Genomic DNA, 16,544 nt, shown 5'->3' with positions numbered 1-16,544 from the left:
TAATGTGTAAATGAGTTTTTAGCTTAAAGATGTGTTGCTTGTGCTATTCTGTGCTGGGCTGTGGAGTCAGTGCAGTGTCAGATGAAAGCGTATGACTAGAAGTGACCTGCCCGCTATCTCGACCGTTGCGTTCTTCTGCACAGATGCCACAATATGCTAGAGCCACAACAAGAATGACCACCAGAGTTCACGTTCCCTCGAAGTTTTCTCTGATGGAAGTCTCCCCCTACCGGCGTGTGTAGTTACTGCAGGAGAGAGAGGCGAGGCGATGTTGACGAGTGTCGCTGCGCTTCTTGCCCATTTTAGTCGATGCCTGTCAGCCCGCAGGAATGCGCTACTCACACTGCGCAGCCCCCCACTAGATCCCACTCACACAGCCTCAGCGCGTCTCCCACTTTTTTCTCTGTCTTACTCGACAGACAGCGTTTCAGCTCAGTAGTGAGTCTGGTAAGTGTTTTTTTCTGTTTGCCATGTTTTGGTGTGGTTTGGTTTTTCAGCATTTCGATGTCGAAGACGAGGCTAAAAGTTGAAATAAGGGAAAGTTCACTGCAGTCCACAAGGGGAATAGACGAGGGGAAGACCGCTGTGTTTCCCCTGCAGGAGTTTATTTTAATCGCTTTAAGATCGTACGCTAAGTCTTCAAACTGAAGTATATCTGTGACTTGCTGGCGTTTGAGTTGCTTTCTAAATGCAAGCAGCAGCATTTTACTGCATTTCACTCTTCCAACTGAAGATTATTAATTTGACTGAGCTCGATTTACTCCTCTGTCACCTTAGAATCGGTTTTGTCCACACTGTCTAAGACAAATGGAGTGCTTCAGCTATCCTAGGGTGCTTTATCTTACTGTCCCAGCTAGGTATAAATTAGAAGAAGATCAAATGTAAAATAAACACTCAAACGGACTTTTCCTGGCTAGATATATTATTTGTCTGCACATTTCTAGGCGTACTGATTTGGCTTGTGTGGGAGTGCCACCAAGAGCATGTGCCCTGTAAGAGCATGAATACAGAAATATACAGACCCCTGTATTCTAGGTTTCATGGTACCTGTTTCAGATTTATTTCTAAATAAGTGACCGTTCCCTCACTTATTTTACATTCATTTCTCTTTAGCTTGCTGTCCCTCAAAATGTCTGCTGCACCAGATCCAAACACCTTTTTCTACACAACCCTGGCCCCACTGGACTCGAGTATGACAGTGGGGTCAGGTCCTTCCGAGATGCCATCAAATGTTACAACGTGCCAGGAGTGGGAGAAAGCCCATCACCTGCTCTTTCACCTCGGCAACCTGAGTTTACTGGTGGGCCTTCTTATTCCTACCACCGTGGGCCTGCACATGATCCTCCTGAGGCTTCTACTGATGACAGGTCAGACTGAACGCCCTCTGCTGGCCACTACACACAAAAATTGCATCCAAGTGATGATTTGTTGACATGTCCTTGGAACAATCTCTCAGGTTTAGTCAGTGTAGTGCTGGGTGATATCGTGCACTGATATACTGGTACTGGTGTCACATGAAAATATTTATTTTGATTATACTGATAGATGACAAGAAAGACTTGTGTATCATTTTGGGCTGTTTTGAAAGAACATTTTCAAAATACACGAAACTAAATGGTATGTTTGCTCTTTAGAAATCTAATTTCTGTCTGCTTAATGTTTACAATACTGGTTAAGGCTCTGGTTGGTATTCTTTCAGGAGAAGGAGAACAGAACCAAACTGTTTAATCAAAACAAGCTTTGTCAGGTTTATGAGAAATTCTACTAGAACAGAGTACCAATGCTCAGCAAGCATGGGGTCATTAACATTAACATTATTAATGACACTTAAAGATCATCTGATACTGTGATGATGCAATATATTTGGGATATATAGTTAAACAGGCTGTTTTTGTTACTGTGTGTTTAAGACTGATATGTATAAATGACCTCTGTTCTGATTGGATGCCTTGCATTGTGCTTCATTCAGAAAGCAGTCTGGGCTGAAACAGTCCTTATAACTTCAGCATGTAAGCACAGAGCTAAATAAATGTAGGCAGAATAGTCAAATATGTGAAAATGATTTGGCTTTTCATGACATCACAAAAACAATGAATTCAAGATAGGCTGTTTTTGTTTCTTAGCTTCTGTATGTTGATTGTACAAACTGGGAAGTTAATAGTATGTTTTGAAAAGACATCAAATTCTTACATTTAAAAAAAATGAGGAAAATTGGCATGATATGGGCCCTTTAAGATTTATAGTAATCTGCAGTGATTTCACTTAAATGGATTTGGTGCACTGCAGATTCCTATTACAATATATAGAAAATGTACAGATCTGTAAGTTAATGTAATTTGTAAATTAATGTACATTTTCATTGCTTGATTTGATAACTTTATTTCCATGAAGGCACGGTGGGTAGCGCTGCCGCCTCACAGCAAGGAGGGCCTGGGTTCGATTCCCCGGCCGGGCGAGCAGGGTCCTTTCTGTGTGGAGTTTTCATGTTCTCCCTGTGTCTGTGTGGGTTTCCTCCCACAGTCCAAAGACATGCAGTCAGGCCAATTGGACATGTTAAATTGCCCCTAGGTGTGAGTGTGCGTGTGAATGTATATGTCTGTCTGTCTGTCTGCCCTGCGATGGACTGGCGACCTGTCCAGGGTGTATCCTGCCTTCCACCCAATGACTGCTGGGATAGGCTCCAGCTCCTCCCGTGACCCAGAAGGATAAGCAGCTTAGAAGATGTGTGTGTGTGTATTTCCATGAACATAATGGCCCCTTTTCGTGTTTGTAAACAAAACAATAGTGTCTGTTTGGTTGTCATAGTCATGCGTAGTTGTAAACTTTGGATTTGAATTTGGACCCGGGCTTCCCACTGTCGCTCAAATGCTGTGCTTTTCAAAAAGAGTTCAGTGACTGCAGCCCTGCTGTGTTAAGTAAGACATACAACCTTCCTGGTGTTTAAAAAGCCTCACTGCAAATCAGACTGCATGAAATGTGAAGCGTTATGATAAAGTCTGAAACAGTGCTTTTTAATCATGAACTGAATTAACCCCTTAATCAGAAGTGCTCAGCAGTGCTATGGAAATTGCATTATGTTCTGTCTGATTGCAACCTTTCTTAAGACAGAGCAATTGAACCTTGATGTTTTTCAGTAGGAAATGTTCATTTTCTTTTTATTTTTACAGGGTGCTGCCTGTTTATAACCTGGGCTACTCTGTACAGATGTACATTGGATGTGTTGGTATGGAATGCAGTCTTCCTCCTCGTCAACTTCATGCATTTCTTCTTCTTGCTGTACAAGCGTAGGCCTGTGAGTACTGAATGTTAAGGTACATTCTGAAGTGTGATTTCAGAACAGAAGTGGGACCTTGGCTCTTTATTTGCTATTTCAAAGATAGAATGAATTGGAAGCATATTTTCATATTTTGTATTCACAGAAAGAGCTGGAGATGAAAAGGTGGAACAAACTCAGAAATAACACAAGGCTTAAATAAGTGACAGAACAAATGATTAAGAATGTATTATTGTAAGATTTCTTTAAAGGAAATGCAGAAAAAAACATTTTTTCGTTCTTCTGGGAGCCAAAGGTTATTGTTTAAGCCAAGCTACAGCTTCACTGGCTGACAGAATGAGACCACTGCATCCCTATTAGCTCCAGAGAGTCTCATGTCTGAAGCCTTGGGGCCACCCAGTTTAGTTACTGTCTCTCTGCTCCCACCATGCAGCCTGACACCCTCCTAATTCCAGCTGTCTTCAGCTATGCAGGGATGTTTAGATCTGGAGAAATTTCAGTGTGTAATTGGGCAGAGTGAAAAATGATTGGTGTTCACAGTCAGCTTTGTAAATAGAGTTGTCATGATACCTGAATTTTGACTTCAATACCGATTGAAGTGTAGTATCACAATGCTCAATACCAAAACAATACTATGCTTGAAAAATGTAAAACTGATCATCATCTGAATACCCAGTGTTTAACGAACTGAACAAAGAAATATCTCATTGTTGCAGCTTAATTAACATCTCTCATTTTGTAATTCAGACCCTTTTTATCAATATAATTTTTTATAAATGTTAAATAAGTGACAATATTTTAAATTCTTATTCTGCAAGTTCTGCCGGTAGATTTACAGTGAAATGTGGTTTTACTACAAAGCCTGACATTCATCACAGTGTGTTTAAAACAAGTAGAGAATGAGTTACATTCATGTTTCTAAGAGTATACACTGTACATATGGAAGTATTCAGACAGTAGTGCTGGGCTAAACTGCTCAAAATTAATGTCAGAATTTTTTTTAAATACATTATGGTGCTACAGGATATTGTTTACATAAATGAAGTTAAAAGAGCAATATGTAATACTGTGAGCAAGCGGTTAAAATGGGTACTGCAGTCCAAATTTAAGAATTTGGCGTTGTGTGCCCATGCCCTCTCCTCCCCAGGCTCAAAGCTCACAGGGGTTGTTAGGCTGAGACACTGAACCTACACAAACAAGGTCAACACTAAACTTTGACAGCATTAAACTTTGACAATAGCAAGTGATGACAAGACATACACTTTAAGTTGATCAACTAATGTATACGTTTGCAATGTTTTTATTGTTTGCAAATTATAAACCAGCTTGTGGATTTTTTTAAAACTCTGTCATTGTTAGGTATGGATATGTATGGTGGCCAAAGCTAAGCCCGTTATCCCAAAAACAAAAGCCCATTGCTCCGAAAATACTCGCTGCCTTGAAGAAGCTGAAGTCAGTTTCTTATTTGCCAGCTTTTTGTTCAAATTTGCCCATTCCACCTTAAATGGTGCAGCAGTTACATTCTGCCGCCACAGCCTATTCACCAGATTCTTCAATTCCTTTGAATTTTCCTGTTCCACCTTAAATGTTGCAGCAGGTACATTCTGGCGCCTGAGTTACCATTCAAGGTGGAACAGGAAAATTTGAGCAAGAAGCTGGCCAACAGGAAGCTAACTTCTGCCTCATCCGCCTTGATATCCCAGCTGCACACAGACCACAGAGTATGAATGCAAGTACTCGAATGTTGAAATAGCTTACAATGACCATCGCTACTAGTAGCCATGATAAATTAGTTAAGGTTAGCTATCCTTAGCAGAAGCTCACTGCTTACCTGTTCAGGAGAAAATGAGCAAACTCAGCATTTTAAAATCCAGCGTCTGAAAGTCCAGCATCATAAAGTCCTTCTGGGCTTTAAGACGTCTCCATCTTTCAAATGAATCATCAGTATTTACTCACATTTTAGTACGTCTCTGGTCATGGAGCTTTTAAGAAGAATGCACATAACTTATTTCTGGTAAAGTGGAATCATTCTTTTTCTTTTTTTCTAGCATTTAAAATAATCAAATAAGTTTGTCACTGTAATATTAGGTACTTCTCCCACATAATGTTGCACAACGTCTCAATAATTCAGGGCTGTTTTAGTGTACATCATGGTAAACAATTCAAGTCTATTAGCAAAGCTTTACACAGAATACAAAAAAATACACTACAAAACAAAGGTTCCCTTTGGTGTAATCATGATAGAAGAAAATGGAACAAAACATGCAAATCAAAATAAACTGGTCAGGTTTTTAAGACATTCTTTTAGCATACAGTACCAGCTTTTAGGTCAGGATCCAGTTTGTTTGCTTGCTTCCATGGCTGAAGCATGCTGTGTTTGCCTGCCAGTTTATTTCATATCTGGCAACCCAGGGTGTTGAAATGGTACTGGGAAATGGGCAGTGGGCAGGATCACAGGCAAAAACACAAACAGACTTTATGCTCCAAAACAGAAAATACAAATGAGAACATACTGGCTGTAGCACTGTTGTTAGAGAAGCCAGTATGTTTTCTTAATCTCTGATGACATATCATAGTCATTTTATGATTTAGTACAGTGAATATATTATATTTTCAGAGCTGGTACTGAATGCTTAAAGAATGTCTTACAAACCTGACCAGTTTATTTTGATATGTATGTTTTGTTCCATTTTCTTCTATCATGATTACACCAAAGGGAACCTTTGTTTTGTGGTGTATTTTTTTTGTATTCTATGTAAAGCTTTGCTAATAGACTTGAATTGTTTACCATGATGTACATACTAAAACAGCACTGAATTATTGAGATGTTGTGCAACATTATGTGGGAGAAGTACCTAATATTCCGGTGACAAACTTATTTGATTATTTTAAATGCTAGAAAAAAAGAAAAAGAATAATTCCACTTTACCAGAAATAAGTTATACTGTCACCTGGAAACTGAGGCTAATCTTTGTGCTCTAGCACTTTGTAAAACCAGGACAGAACAGACCGCTGGGACGTTACTTCAGGCATGGCTCTCTGTGTCCTTCACACTCTACTGCTCCCTCCTCTGACGCTTTATGTATATGTATGCTTATATATTTAAAACAAATATATTTTTTTGGATATGTATTTCATGGCATTTCACTTCATACTGAAAATCAATGTTCATGTGGTCTTTTTTTGTTTAACCTCAGATTAAGATAGACCGTGAGCTGAGGTCAGTATATAAGCGGATGTTCGAGCCGCTGCATGTGCGTGAAGCTCTGTTCCAGAGGCTGACTGGTCAGTTTTGCACCATCCAGACCCTTAAGAAAGGCCAAGTGTACGCTGCCGAGGATAAGACCTCAGTGGATGAGCGTCTCAGCATTCTCCTGAAGGGAAAGTATGTGACTCACAGCGAGCACTGTCATTGTAAAAATAGCAGATTAGCAGGTTAAATGTCTTGAATATTATCAATAAAGTTTATATATTTTTCTTTATTAGATCAGTTTCCATACTTAGCACATACAACTGTCTTATACTCCTGACAGATATTAAACATTCATTTGTTACAATTCTACTGTTCTGCCAGAAGGGTAAGATAGTTTCACTGACAAAATGTCAGTTAAAATGTCTAGAAATAGGCTAAATGAATGAATCTTATCTGCAAAGTGCTTTTAAGACAATTTATCTTGCAGATGAAATATTACATTCCTTGCATTCTAAATATTTTTGTTTGCTTAGATTTATTTTTTGCATATTTTCATACCTACTATCCTACTAACAGTTTTAAACCATTTATTTGAGCAGTAAGTGTGTTCCGGCTTGTACAAACACAATGGAACATTAGAATACATTCAAACAAATATTAATGCAAATGTAAAACGTAAGAAGAATTTTCAGAAAAAATAGGTGATATAAGCTAGTTAGAAGAATGCAGGTTTGGTTCCAGTTTTCTCCTTGATGGCCCCAGCCATTACATAGATTTATTAAATTACATCAGCCGCACACCTGATTTAACTACATAAACTATTGATCAAGCCAAACCAGGTGGATGATGATAACTACAAATAATACTGGGCTGAAATCATGAAATCACCACTGACTGTATTAATATTATTTGTATTTATTATAATATTGTTTTCTGAGCAAATAAACACTTGCTGCCCAGATAAATGGCCTTTTAATATAATTTCCCCAGGTGCCTAAAACCTGTGCACAGTACTGTATATTCACTACAGACTTTTCAACAATGTTTTTACATTCCTGACCAAGTCCCTGGGTTTGTTGTAGACTGAAGGTGTCATATCGCGGCCATTTCCTTCACAATATTTACACCAATGCCTTCATCGACTCCCCGGAGTTCAGATCAACACAGATGAACAGAGGAGAAAAGTTCCAGGTAAATTCTTCAGAATAGAAGATTTAATTACTTGCAGCATATACATCTGTATTTAGTACAATTCAGAGCAATATAACTTTAATAAGAGGATACAGAGCCACTACTGATCATATTGGCAGGGTTACTGCATTTGAAGATTTAGAAACAGGTTTGGAAACATGTTTGGTGATGTGGAACACTTTATCTCCAGGTGACAATCACAGCTGAGGAAAATTGCAAGTTTCTGTGCTGGTCTAGAGAGAGGCTGACTTACTTTCTGGAGTCGGACTCATTTCTGAACGAAGTGTTTCGATATCTCATCGGTAAAGACATCACCAACAAGCTGTACTCCCTTAATGACCCCACGCTTAGTGACAAGGTAAGATCCTGATGAGCCATATGATAATGAAATATAATAGAAACTTTTGTGAATATATGACAAAATATAAATGAAATATGTGATGTAGGGGAGCAAGGGGTTACACGCCCAGCTTTTGTGTATCACGTCATATCACCATTAGTCAAATGGTTGTTTTTGAAAAGTGGAATACATTACATGTAGGCTGTAATTCAACTATTGATGTGAGAAAAATAGATTTAAACATTGTCATTTTTAAATTCTAGAATGGTAATTTAGCTTATCTTGCACCAAGTGTAGGGTAAACTGATCACGGTATGGGGGGGGGTAAATTAAGCTGTGCTCATATAAGGTAGCACACTAATCAATTTATGGCAAATGAAATGTAAAAACAATGCAAACATTATCAGAATTGTCAGTAAGAGGATAGCACTGACAAACTAGCACTGTGTTTATTAGAAATGTAGACTAGAGAACACTAAAACAAAAAAAATAAACAAAACAATCAAAAACAACAGCAAAAATATAACCTATGCTGTGCCATAAACAGCACATTACTGAACCCTGAAAAGTAACTCTCTACATCTACCAGTCAAGTTTGCAAGGGAACACAAAATGTCTCATTTTGCCCTCAGTGTCTTAATTTAACTCACTCACCCTCTCTAAAACCTGTAGCTAGTGCTGTGCAAGGTGTTTATGATTTTTTTGACTCAAAATACTTTGTTAATCCAAAGCATGCATTAACTCTACATGACATAAACATATATTTGATTTTAGTTCTCATATCAATTTTTGTTTCCTTCCCTCCAATACAGGACCAAATTCTTGGGGGAGTGGGGTTGGGAGGGCCTCTTAGTCTGTGTATATAACAGTTTTCTTATATATGACCATTTCTCAGTGAGCATGTCACGGATGCACACATCTCCGAAGCTTCGGAAAATATCTTTAGGAAAGCATGATGTGGTAATTTTGAACAACAAACAAACAAGCGACAGTAAGGGGCACTAATGACTTGCTAAACCAAGTTTTTGTTACGTTAAAAAACAGGGATTTATGATAGGCTCTGTGGTGCTCTTAAACAGACTTGTAACTCAGAGTTTTATAGCAGTAAAATAGCATGGTGGGTAACTATACAGCCTTGTAGGCTGGGGGTTGGAATGGAAATGCCTGTTTAGAGGGTAAAGCTAGTATTTGTGGCTGCTTTGGGGAAACCCTTAACACTATGTTTGGTTTCCTCTGAAACATGATCACACTCTCTCTCTTGATAAGAGTGGTTGCAATATTCTCTAAAGTAAATTAAATATAATTCACTTTCAGGTTGGCCTTTTTTCCTCTGCCCCCCAAAATATCTCTGCATAGGCCTAGACTGTCCCCAGTTTTCAGTACATTTCTTTTTGTATGAGGATGATGTTTATGTGCCACAAACTATGATCATTATGACAACGTTGATGGGCATGAGATGGATGTAGACGATGGCAGTGATTATAACCATGACAATGATTATGATGATGACTGAATTTCAGGCTGTAAAGAAGATGGAGAGGCAGCCGAGTCTGTGCTCCCAGCTGTCCATGATGCAGATGAGGAACAGCATGGCCAGCACTAGCGACACAGATGATGTGCTTAATCAGATTCTGAGAGGGGGCTCAGGTGGCTCGTCACTGCGTAAGTCTCACTAGTTCCCATGCTAATGAGCACTTAGCACCAATGCTAACTGTAACTACAACTTACTAACTGTGCATGTGTGTGTTCTGTGGTTCTTTATAAAAAGGCCGAGTTCAACATTATGTTGTCAAACCTTCTACTTTCCTGTCTGTCTCTGATTGTCCCTCTCTACTATACACACAGATTAATTTCTGTCTGCATTCATATAACTGCCTCATTTCCACCCTACCAATCATCTCTTCCGGTTTGGTCCATTACCATAAACTAAATGTCTGCTGCTCTACTCCTTCCATATGAGCTCATGCTATTGTATCAGTGTTTCTCTGATATTATTTCCTCCTGTCCCTCCTCTAGCTGTGACCTCAGATCGCGCCTGATGGGGGTGTAAGACGTTTTATATTCTCTCACCGTCATTTTCTCCCCCCCACCCCCAAATCATCCCAAATATCATTCTCAAATATAACCAAATCACTGAATGACTTTTCATATGAATTCCTAACGTTCTCTCAGTGTTCTGATAGCGTGACTCCTCTCATAACCTGACCTGTTACAGAGTTCACCATTAACATCAAAATGGGCTTGTTTTGTGCAAGATTCTGCAAGCCAGAAACCCATTACACACAATATCATAAACATGTTTCCATAAATGTTTACCCTGTAACCGATTCAAGACTGCTTAAAACATTTGGAAGAATTGCATCTGTACTATTAGAGTTCAAAATTAGGGCATATAGATGCATTATATGGCCAAAAGCATGTGGATGCCTATACATCGCAACCATTGTTGGACATCTTATTCTAAAAACATGAGCATTAATATGGAGTTGTCCCCCCTTTGTGGCTTTCGCAGCTTCCACTCTTATGGGAAGGCTACAACATTTTAGAGAGTGTCGGTGGGACTTTGTGCACCATTCGGTCGAATGAGCATTTGTGAGGTCAGACACTGATGTTGAACAAGAAGGCCTGTCTCACAATTGATGTTCCAGTTCACCCCAAAAGTGTTTGGTGGGGTTGAGGTCAGGGCTTTGTGCAGGCCACTGGAGTTCTTTCACACCAAACTCTTCAAACCATGTCTTTATGGACCTTGCTTTGTGCACAGGAGCAGTCATGCTGGAACAGCAAAGGGCCTTCCCACAAAGTTGGACGCATATAATTGTCCAAAATGTCACTGCCCTTCACTAGAACTAAGGGGCCCAAACCCTGTAAAAAAAAAAAGCCCAGACCATTATCCCTCCTCCGCCAAAACCTTTCTGTTGGTACTATGCATTCCAGTAGGTAACGTTCACCATCCACCAGACTCAGATTCATCCATCAGACTCCCAGATAGTAAAGCATGATTTATCACTCCAGACAACATGTTTCTACTGCTCCAGCCTCCAGTGGCAGGAGCCCATTTCATGAAGTCCCTAGGGCACAGTTCTTTTGCTGGTGTTGCTTCCAGAGGCAGTTTGGAACTCTGCAGTGACTTCTGTAAATCTATGTAAATAGGTCCTGCTCTGTGAGTTTGCGTGGTCAGCTGCTTTATGATTGTGCTGATGTTGTTCAAGACGCTTACATTTCACAATAATAGCACTTACAGTTGACTGGGGCAGATCTAACAGGACAGAAATTGGGCAAGGTTGGCCTCCTATGACAGTGCCATGCTTAAAGAGCTCTTCAGTATTATATATTCTACTGCCAGTGTTTGTCTATGAAGATTGCAAGGTTATGTGCTTGATTTTGTGCGCCTGTAAGCAAAGGGTGTAGCTGAAACACCTGAATTCACTAATTTGGAAGGGTGTGCATACATACTTTTGGCCATATTGTGTATTTTTCAAAGTGCATATAAACACCTGCTCTGGGGCTGGGTATCATTCAAAAATGTTTGATACAAATGTTGATATTTTGGCCCGGATTGCTTTTTGAATGAGACAGAATACAGGACAGTCAATCAGAACAGAGCACATTTAAATTAATTAATCAGTGAGCCACAGTAACAAAAATGTCCTGTTCTATGAAATACAGTACAGTTGGAAGATAGTCTAAGAAAAATTAATTTTGACTGTTTTGGGTAAATAAAATCACAAACTTTATAAGGGGACCTCAGGGGGAAATTAATTACAATTAAAGTGTAGGATATTGGCATTTTAATGCGAAGTCTTTATGTTGAGTTGGCCCTGTGATCAAACAGTGTTTATTGTATGAGACAGTATTATGTATCATTTTAATTATTCCATATTTTAAAGCTATTTTACAATAAAAGTGTACGTGGCCTTACAGGGGCTCTTTTGTGGATTTCCACTATCTAAAACATATTTCTATGTAAATACAAAAAAATAAATGAAATTAGATAAATAAAGAAAGAAATAACATAAGTTCTTTTTTTTAGTACATTACAAAAGCTGTAGTCACAGCATGGTACCCAGCAGTGTTGAATTTTGAAGAGTGTGTAGTGGGGGTATTTAGGAGATGCTGCTACTGTTTGCATTTGTACTTATTAATGTTCACCAGTCAAGATTTTGGAACAAGCATGCTCATTGGCATGATGTTGATAAGACAGACTACTTAGATATTAATATTTGGTATTGAACAACATTTGCAATACTCAAAAGTATTGAAGTAAGGTGAAAAGATACCTAGCTCTAGTTTTACTGATTTTCTGCTAACAATATACCATATTGCAATTGGACAGCAATTGTGATGTATTAAAAATACATTTAGGAACTCTCAATGTGACATGGTTAAAGAACAGCCTGCAGTATTTACAGGCTTTTATGTGTCAGAGCATCTGAGATCAGTCAAGATGTCAGTGCACACACACACAGAAACGTAAAAATAAAAGTTGATATTGGGACCTGCTGTGAAGTTAATACTGTGGTAATGCTGTTGTTAGCTCTAGTGACTACTGAGGTATCTGTAAGGTATTAAATGTATATCTTTAAAACAGCTGTGAATACTACTGTGAAAAACTTGGTCCATGACAGTGGTCTCTTCAAGCAGAGAACACTAAACACACTTCAAAGAACATACTGTAATATCTGGAAAAATGTATATAGTATATCAACATCCTGATTAAATTACCTCTCGGTCGAATTCTTATTGCTTTGAAGAACACCCCACACCACCTCCACCACCTCCCCAAAAAACCTCACTTCGTGTTTCCCAGACAGCTTGATACAGTGCAATAAGAGTGTATTTTTTAAAATAAATGTCACTTTGATTGGTTAATGTGACTGCATGTGTTTGAAATAACACAATTCAGTTGTAATCCTGAGAAGCGTATACACAGTACATGTTTTTTCACAGTAAATCTCTAATTTTTCAGAACAAAAACCAATCAGCAAGGCCTCTACGACTATGAAGCCAATCGAAGAAGCAATGGAAGATGATGTTTTTGAAGCTGACTCACCTACTGCCTCCCAACCCAGCCCCAAAACTCCAGAGGAGGTGTAGCATCACACCCTGCCTCAAGTGACATTTAGTGGACCGTTGTGTGACCGTTTGCTCTAAAATACCATCCCATCTATCCTGGAACATGGAATATAAACAGTATACAGTACATCCCTGCAGAGATTTAGGTCACGAAATCTGGATTGGAAATCTTATGGCCTGTTTTCACTACAGATAAATTCAAGGCCTATGTTGTGCTTTTTAAGAGGATTTTCTAAAAATACTCATATCATGTCTGGTCAAAAATATGTCTGACATTAGTATTTAGATTATTTCCACTTGTGTAGCTATGCTCAATATCATCTCTGATTGCAAGTTAAAAGCAATGTCTATGTTTTAAGAGTTTATTTTGATTTATTTTGCCAGTGGGTGGCAGACCTTTATTCCTTTAAAGATAATTCATTTGTGTATGCATGTCTATGCTGTTAATAATTAGATATTGCCATATTGACACAATGTAGATGAATAAAATGGCCATGTATTGTCACTCACTATACTGTGTTTTCAAATATGCTTATTAATATCTGTATAATTTCACAATGTTTAATGTAGAGTTTTTTTATAGACATTGTCATAGATCATGACAACTGTGCTGTAATTACAGTAATGCATTTTTTAGATTAAATGTCAGGCACTGTGGCAACATAATCAGATCACAATCAAGTTTATTTTGCCAATGCAAGTTGCAAACTCTTTTATTTCAGTGGTCCCCCTAAAGAAAGCCTTAAAATGCACTGGTATATTCCAAGTGCAAGAAAAGACCATACACTATTGAAAAGTTCCTGAGGTTCATCAGTGTCTGTAATGAATCCCATGATCTTCAAGCATGTTCATCCAAACAGAAATAAATGGTACTGAGGTAAAATAACTATCACAATCAAGACAATTATGACAGTAAATGTAGAACACTATAGTCCCAGCAAAACCTTTGAAAATCTTGTAGTCATCATTAGAAAGTGTAAAAAAAACAAACCCAAGTAAACCAGTGCTTCATTCACATTTAACTGACATTAAGAAATTACAGCTCACATAGCGATAACAAAACACCAAAATGGCTATTAAATTCTTTGGTTTTTAAAAAAAAATACAAAACAACAACAAAAAAAAAACATTAACAGTCATCAGCTTCTATCAGTGTTTGGCCTCAGATTCATTCAATATTTTTTTTTTGTAAAAATATTTACAACTCAAAATATTTTTGTTTATACTGAAAAATGATCAGTAGTTTAGACTATTTATCATTGCTGCAAGGAGACAAACTCTGCTGTCTAATACAACTTAGAAAAGAGAGAAATGTCTGGACTATCACTGTTCTGGCTTGGTTATCATCAAATATCAGGGTGGTTAAAGCTGATTGTGAGTCCTACAGCTGTGAAACGACTCACAGGAAGACAAGCAAGAGCCAACATTACATTATGAAAAAAGTGAAAAACGTCAAAGATAGAGAGACAAGAACATGTCTCCTGACATTATTATTTTGTAGCATGCAATATTTAAACTCCCAATCAGAATCACCAAAACAGCTTTTGAAATGCACCCACTAAAGAGTACATTATGTATATATGCCATTTTCTGATTTCTGAATCAGAGGCACTCCTGCAGCAGCTAGGTTGTTGTCTTGCTAGAGCCTGACTTGCTTTAAGATAAACACTGTAAACATCTGATATTCAGTCTGCATTCATACAGGATATCTGCATAGCTAGGTGTAGCTATGTCATATTGCAAATTAAGTTATAGGCATGTCACAGTAAGTCTTTAATGTCTGTTACTATGCTCTTCTAAAACATAATTTGTCAAAGGCAATGATCCCTCTTTTGAGCAGTAATCTGACATCATGACCAAGTTAAACAAAACAATGAGGTAGGATTTACTGTAAACTTACCAAAAAAAAAAAAAATCACTATCACCACCACAGTACTCAGAAGAACATCCTCCATGTCCACTAGGAGGCACTAAACTTTTCAAACTGCAGATCCAGTACTAGAGTTTTTTTTGCAGTCCTAGAAATATTGCCTGAACTCAGAACTCCAGGATAACTGTATAGCGCCTATACAGATATGTATATAGATAAACACTATACAATAAGTCTGTTTAGGTATAAACCCTGTCTAACAGCAAATTAACAGATAACATTTTTAGTTTTTGGTAAATACGTCCCTGAGAGAAATTGTTCTCACTAAGAATCTTTTGTTCAGTCATGTGTACATGGCTTAATAACAGTCAGGGATTCAGCTTGGCTTACGTTTGATTATGGAGCCACAGGAAATATGCAAATGCATAAACACACGCATACACACACATACAACGTACAATTCAATAGCTGCATGTAGGAAAAAATAAAAATAAATGCTCACCCATTTAGATTTTATCAGTATAACCACACTTTTTAAGAGAGTACATGTAAGACTTAAATGTTTAAATATAGTTAAGTGACCAATGGAAGATCTTAATAAGTTGAATTAAGTAAGTGCCATAACTGTGTCTAAAGTGTGGCCAGCAGGCCAAAGTTGGCCCGTGAAGAAGTTTGATTTGGCCAGAAATTTACCCTACCCTTTCCTGCTCACCTAACTTATCAAATTCTTTTTTTACCTTTTAAAATTGTATTTTAGCAACAAAAATACATTGTTGCAAACAGTATACAGTATTGTTGCAACAAAGTATAGCGTAAATGTTATAAAATATATTTTTAAAAACCTCAGTCTACCACAAACATTGCACTCTAGCCCCCCAAGCCAAAAAGGGGCACCCCTGGGTTAGAGCAAATACAACAAACAAAAATACATCAGCATGAGACAAATATTGTTTTTGAACACTGTAAGGATAAAAAAAAATCATGTACACTCAAATATGTGCTCATGAAAACACAATTGACCTAGAGACTAAGTAAAACCTTGTTAAGGTACACCATCACATTATGTAGTCTTACATGTACCCCCCCTTAATCAAACAGCTAACTGAATTATCAATGTTAAAAAAACACTGTTATTGTCATTTATTCGTTTGCTCACACTCACATTTATCATATTTAAGCCTAAGAATTGATCACAGCTTTAATGCGACAACGCTTGGTCACTTATGAAAACCACATTACTTCTTCCTGTCTACTCAAATGGGTCAGTTAAATATCGCTCAGATCCCTCAGCTGTCTAATATGTTTGATTTAGCATAATAAACTATTTACTTGATTTGTCAGCTCATATGTTATGTTCTGATAATGTAGTCTAAAATTGTGCTGGCACACCTTAACATTAGTGCAAAAAAGCACATTAGTCTAGACTGGCCTGTGAAAGGCTTCATCCCACTAATATTTAAATGTCACAGAGATCATAGAAACAATCTAACAGTATCAAGAGACAACAGTACATTAGAGTCATTATGATGACACACCTGTTATGATTCTTTAAAATTTGAACCATTTATACAAAGTGGGTCAATACTTTGATGGTTACAATTCA

At 37.9% G+C, this 16,544-nt stretch overlaps 1 protein-coding gene across 1 annotated transcript; it reads left to right on the top strand.

Moving 5' to 3' along the window:
- The first annotated feature begins 306 nt into the window (after nt 1-306).
- bves (blood vessel epicardial substance) lies at nt 307-13,583 on the top strand. Its single transcript, XM_036586432.1, has 8 exons — nt 307-447; nt 1,114-1,367; nt 3,168-3,292; nt 6,472-6,659; nt 7,550-7,658; nt 7,849-8,016; nt 9,519-9,660; nt 12,965-13,583. The coding sequence occupies exons 2-8, from the start codon at nt 1,130-1,132 to the stop codon at nt 13,090-13,092; spliced, it is 1,098 nt and encodes a 365-aa protein (XP_036442325.1). The 5' UTR covers nt 307-447; nt 1,114-1,129; the 3' UTR covers nt 13,093-13,583.
- The last annotated feature ends 2,961 nt before the right edge of the window (nt 13,584-16,544 follow it).

The sequence above is a fragment of the Colossoma macropomum genome, unplaced genomic scaffold (assembly GCF_904425465.1).
Source record: "Colossoma macropomum unplaced genomic scaffold, Colossoma_macropomum, whole genome shotgun sequence".
NCBI lineage: Eukaryota > Metazoa > Chordata > Actinopteri > Characiformes > Serrasalmidae > Colossoma > Colossoma macropomum.
Note: the sequence above shows the minus strand (reverse complement) of the source record. Positions and strands in the feature narration are given on the sequence as shown.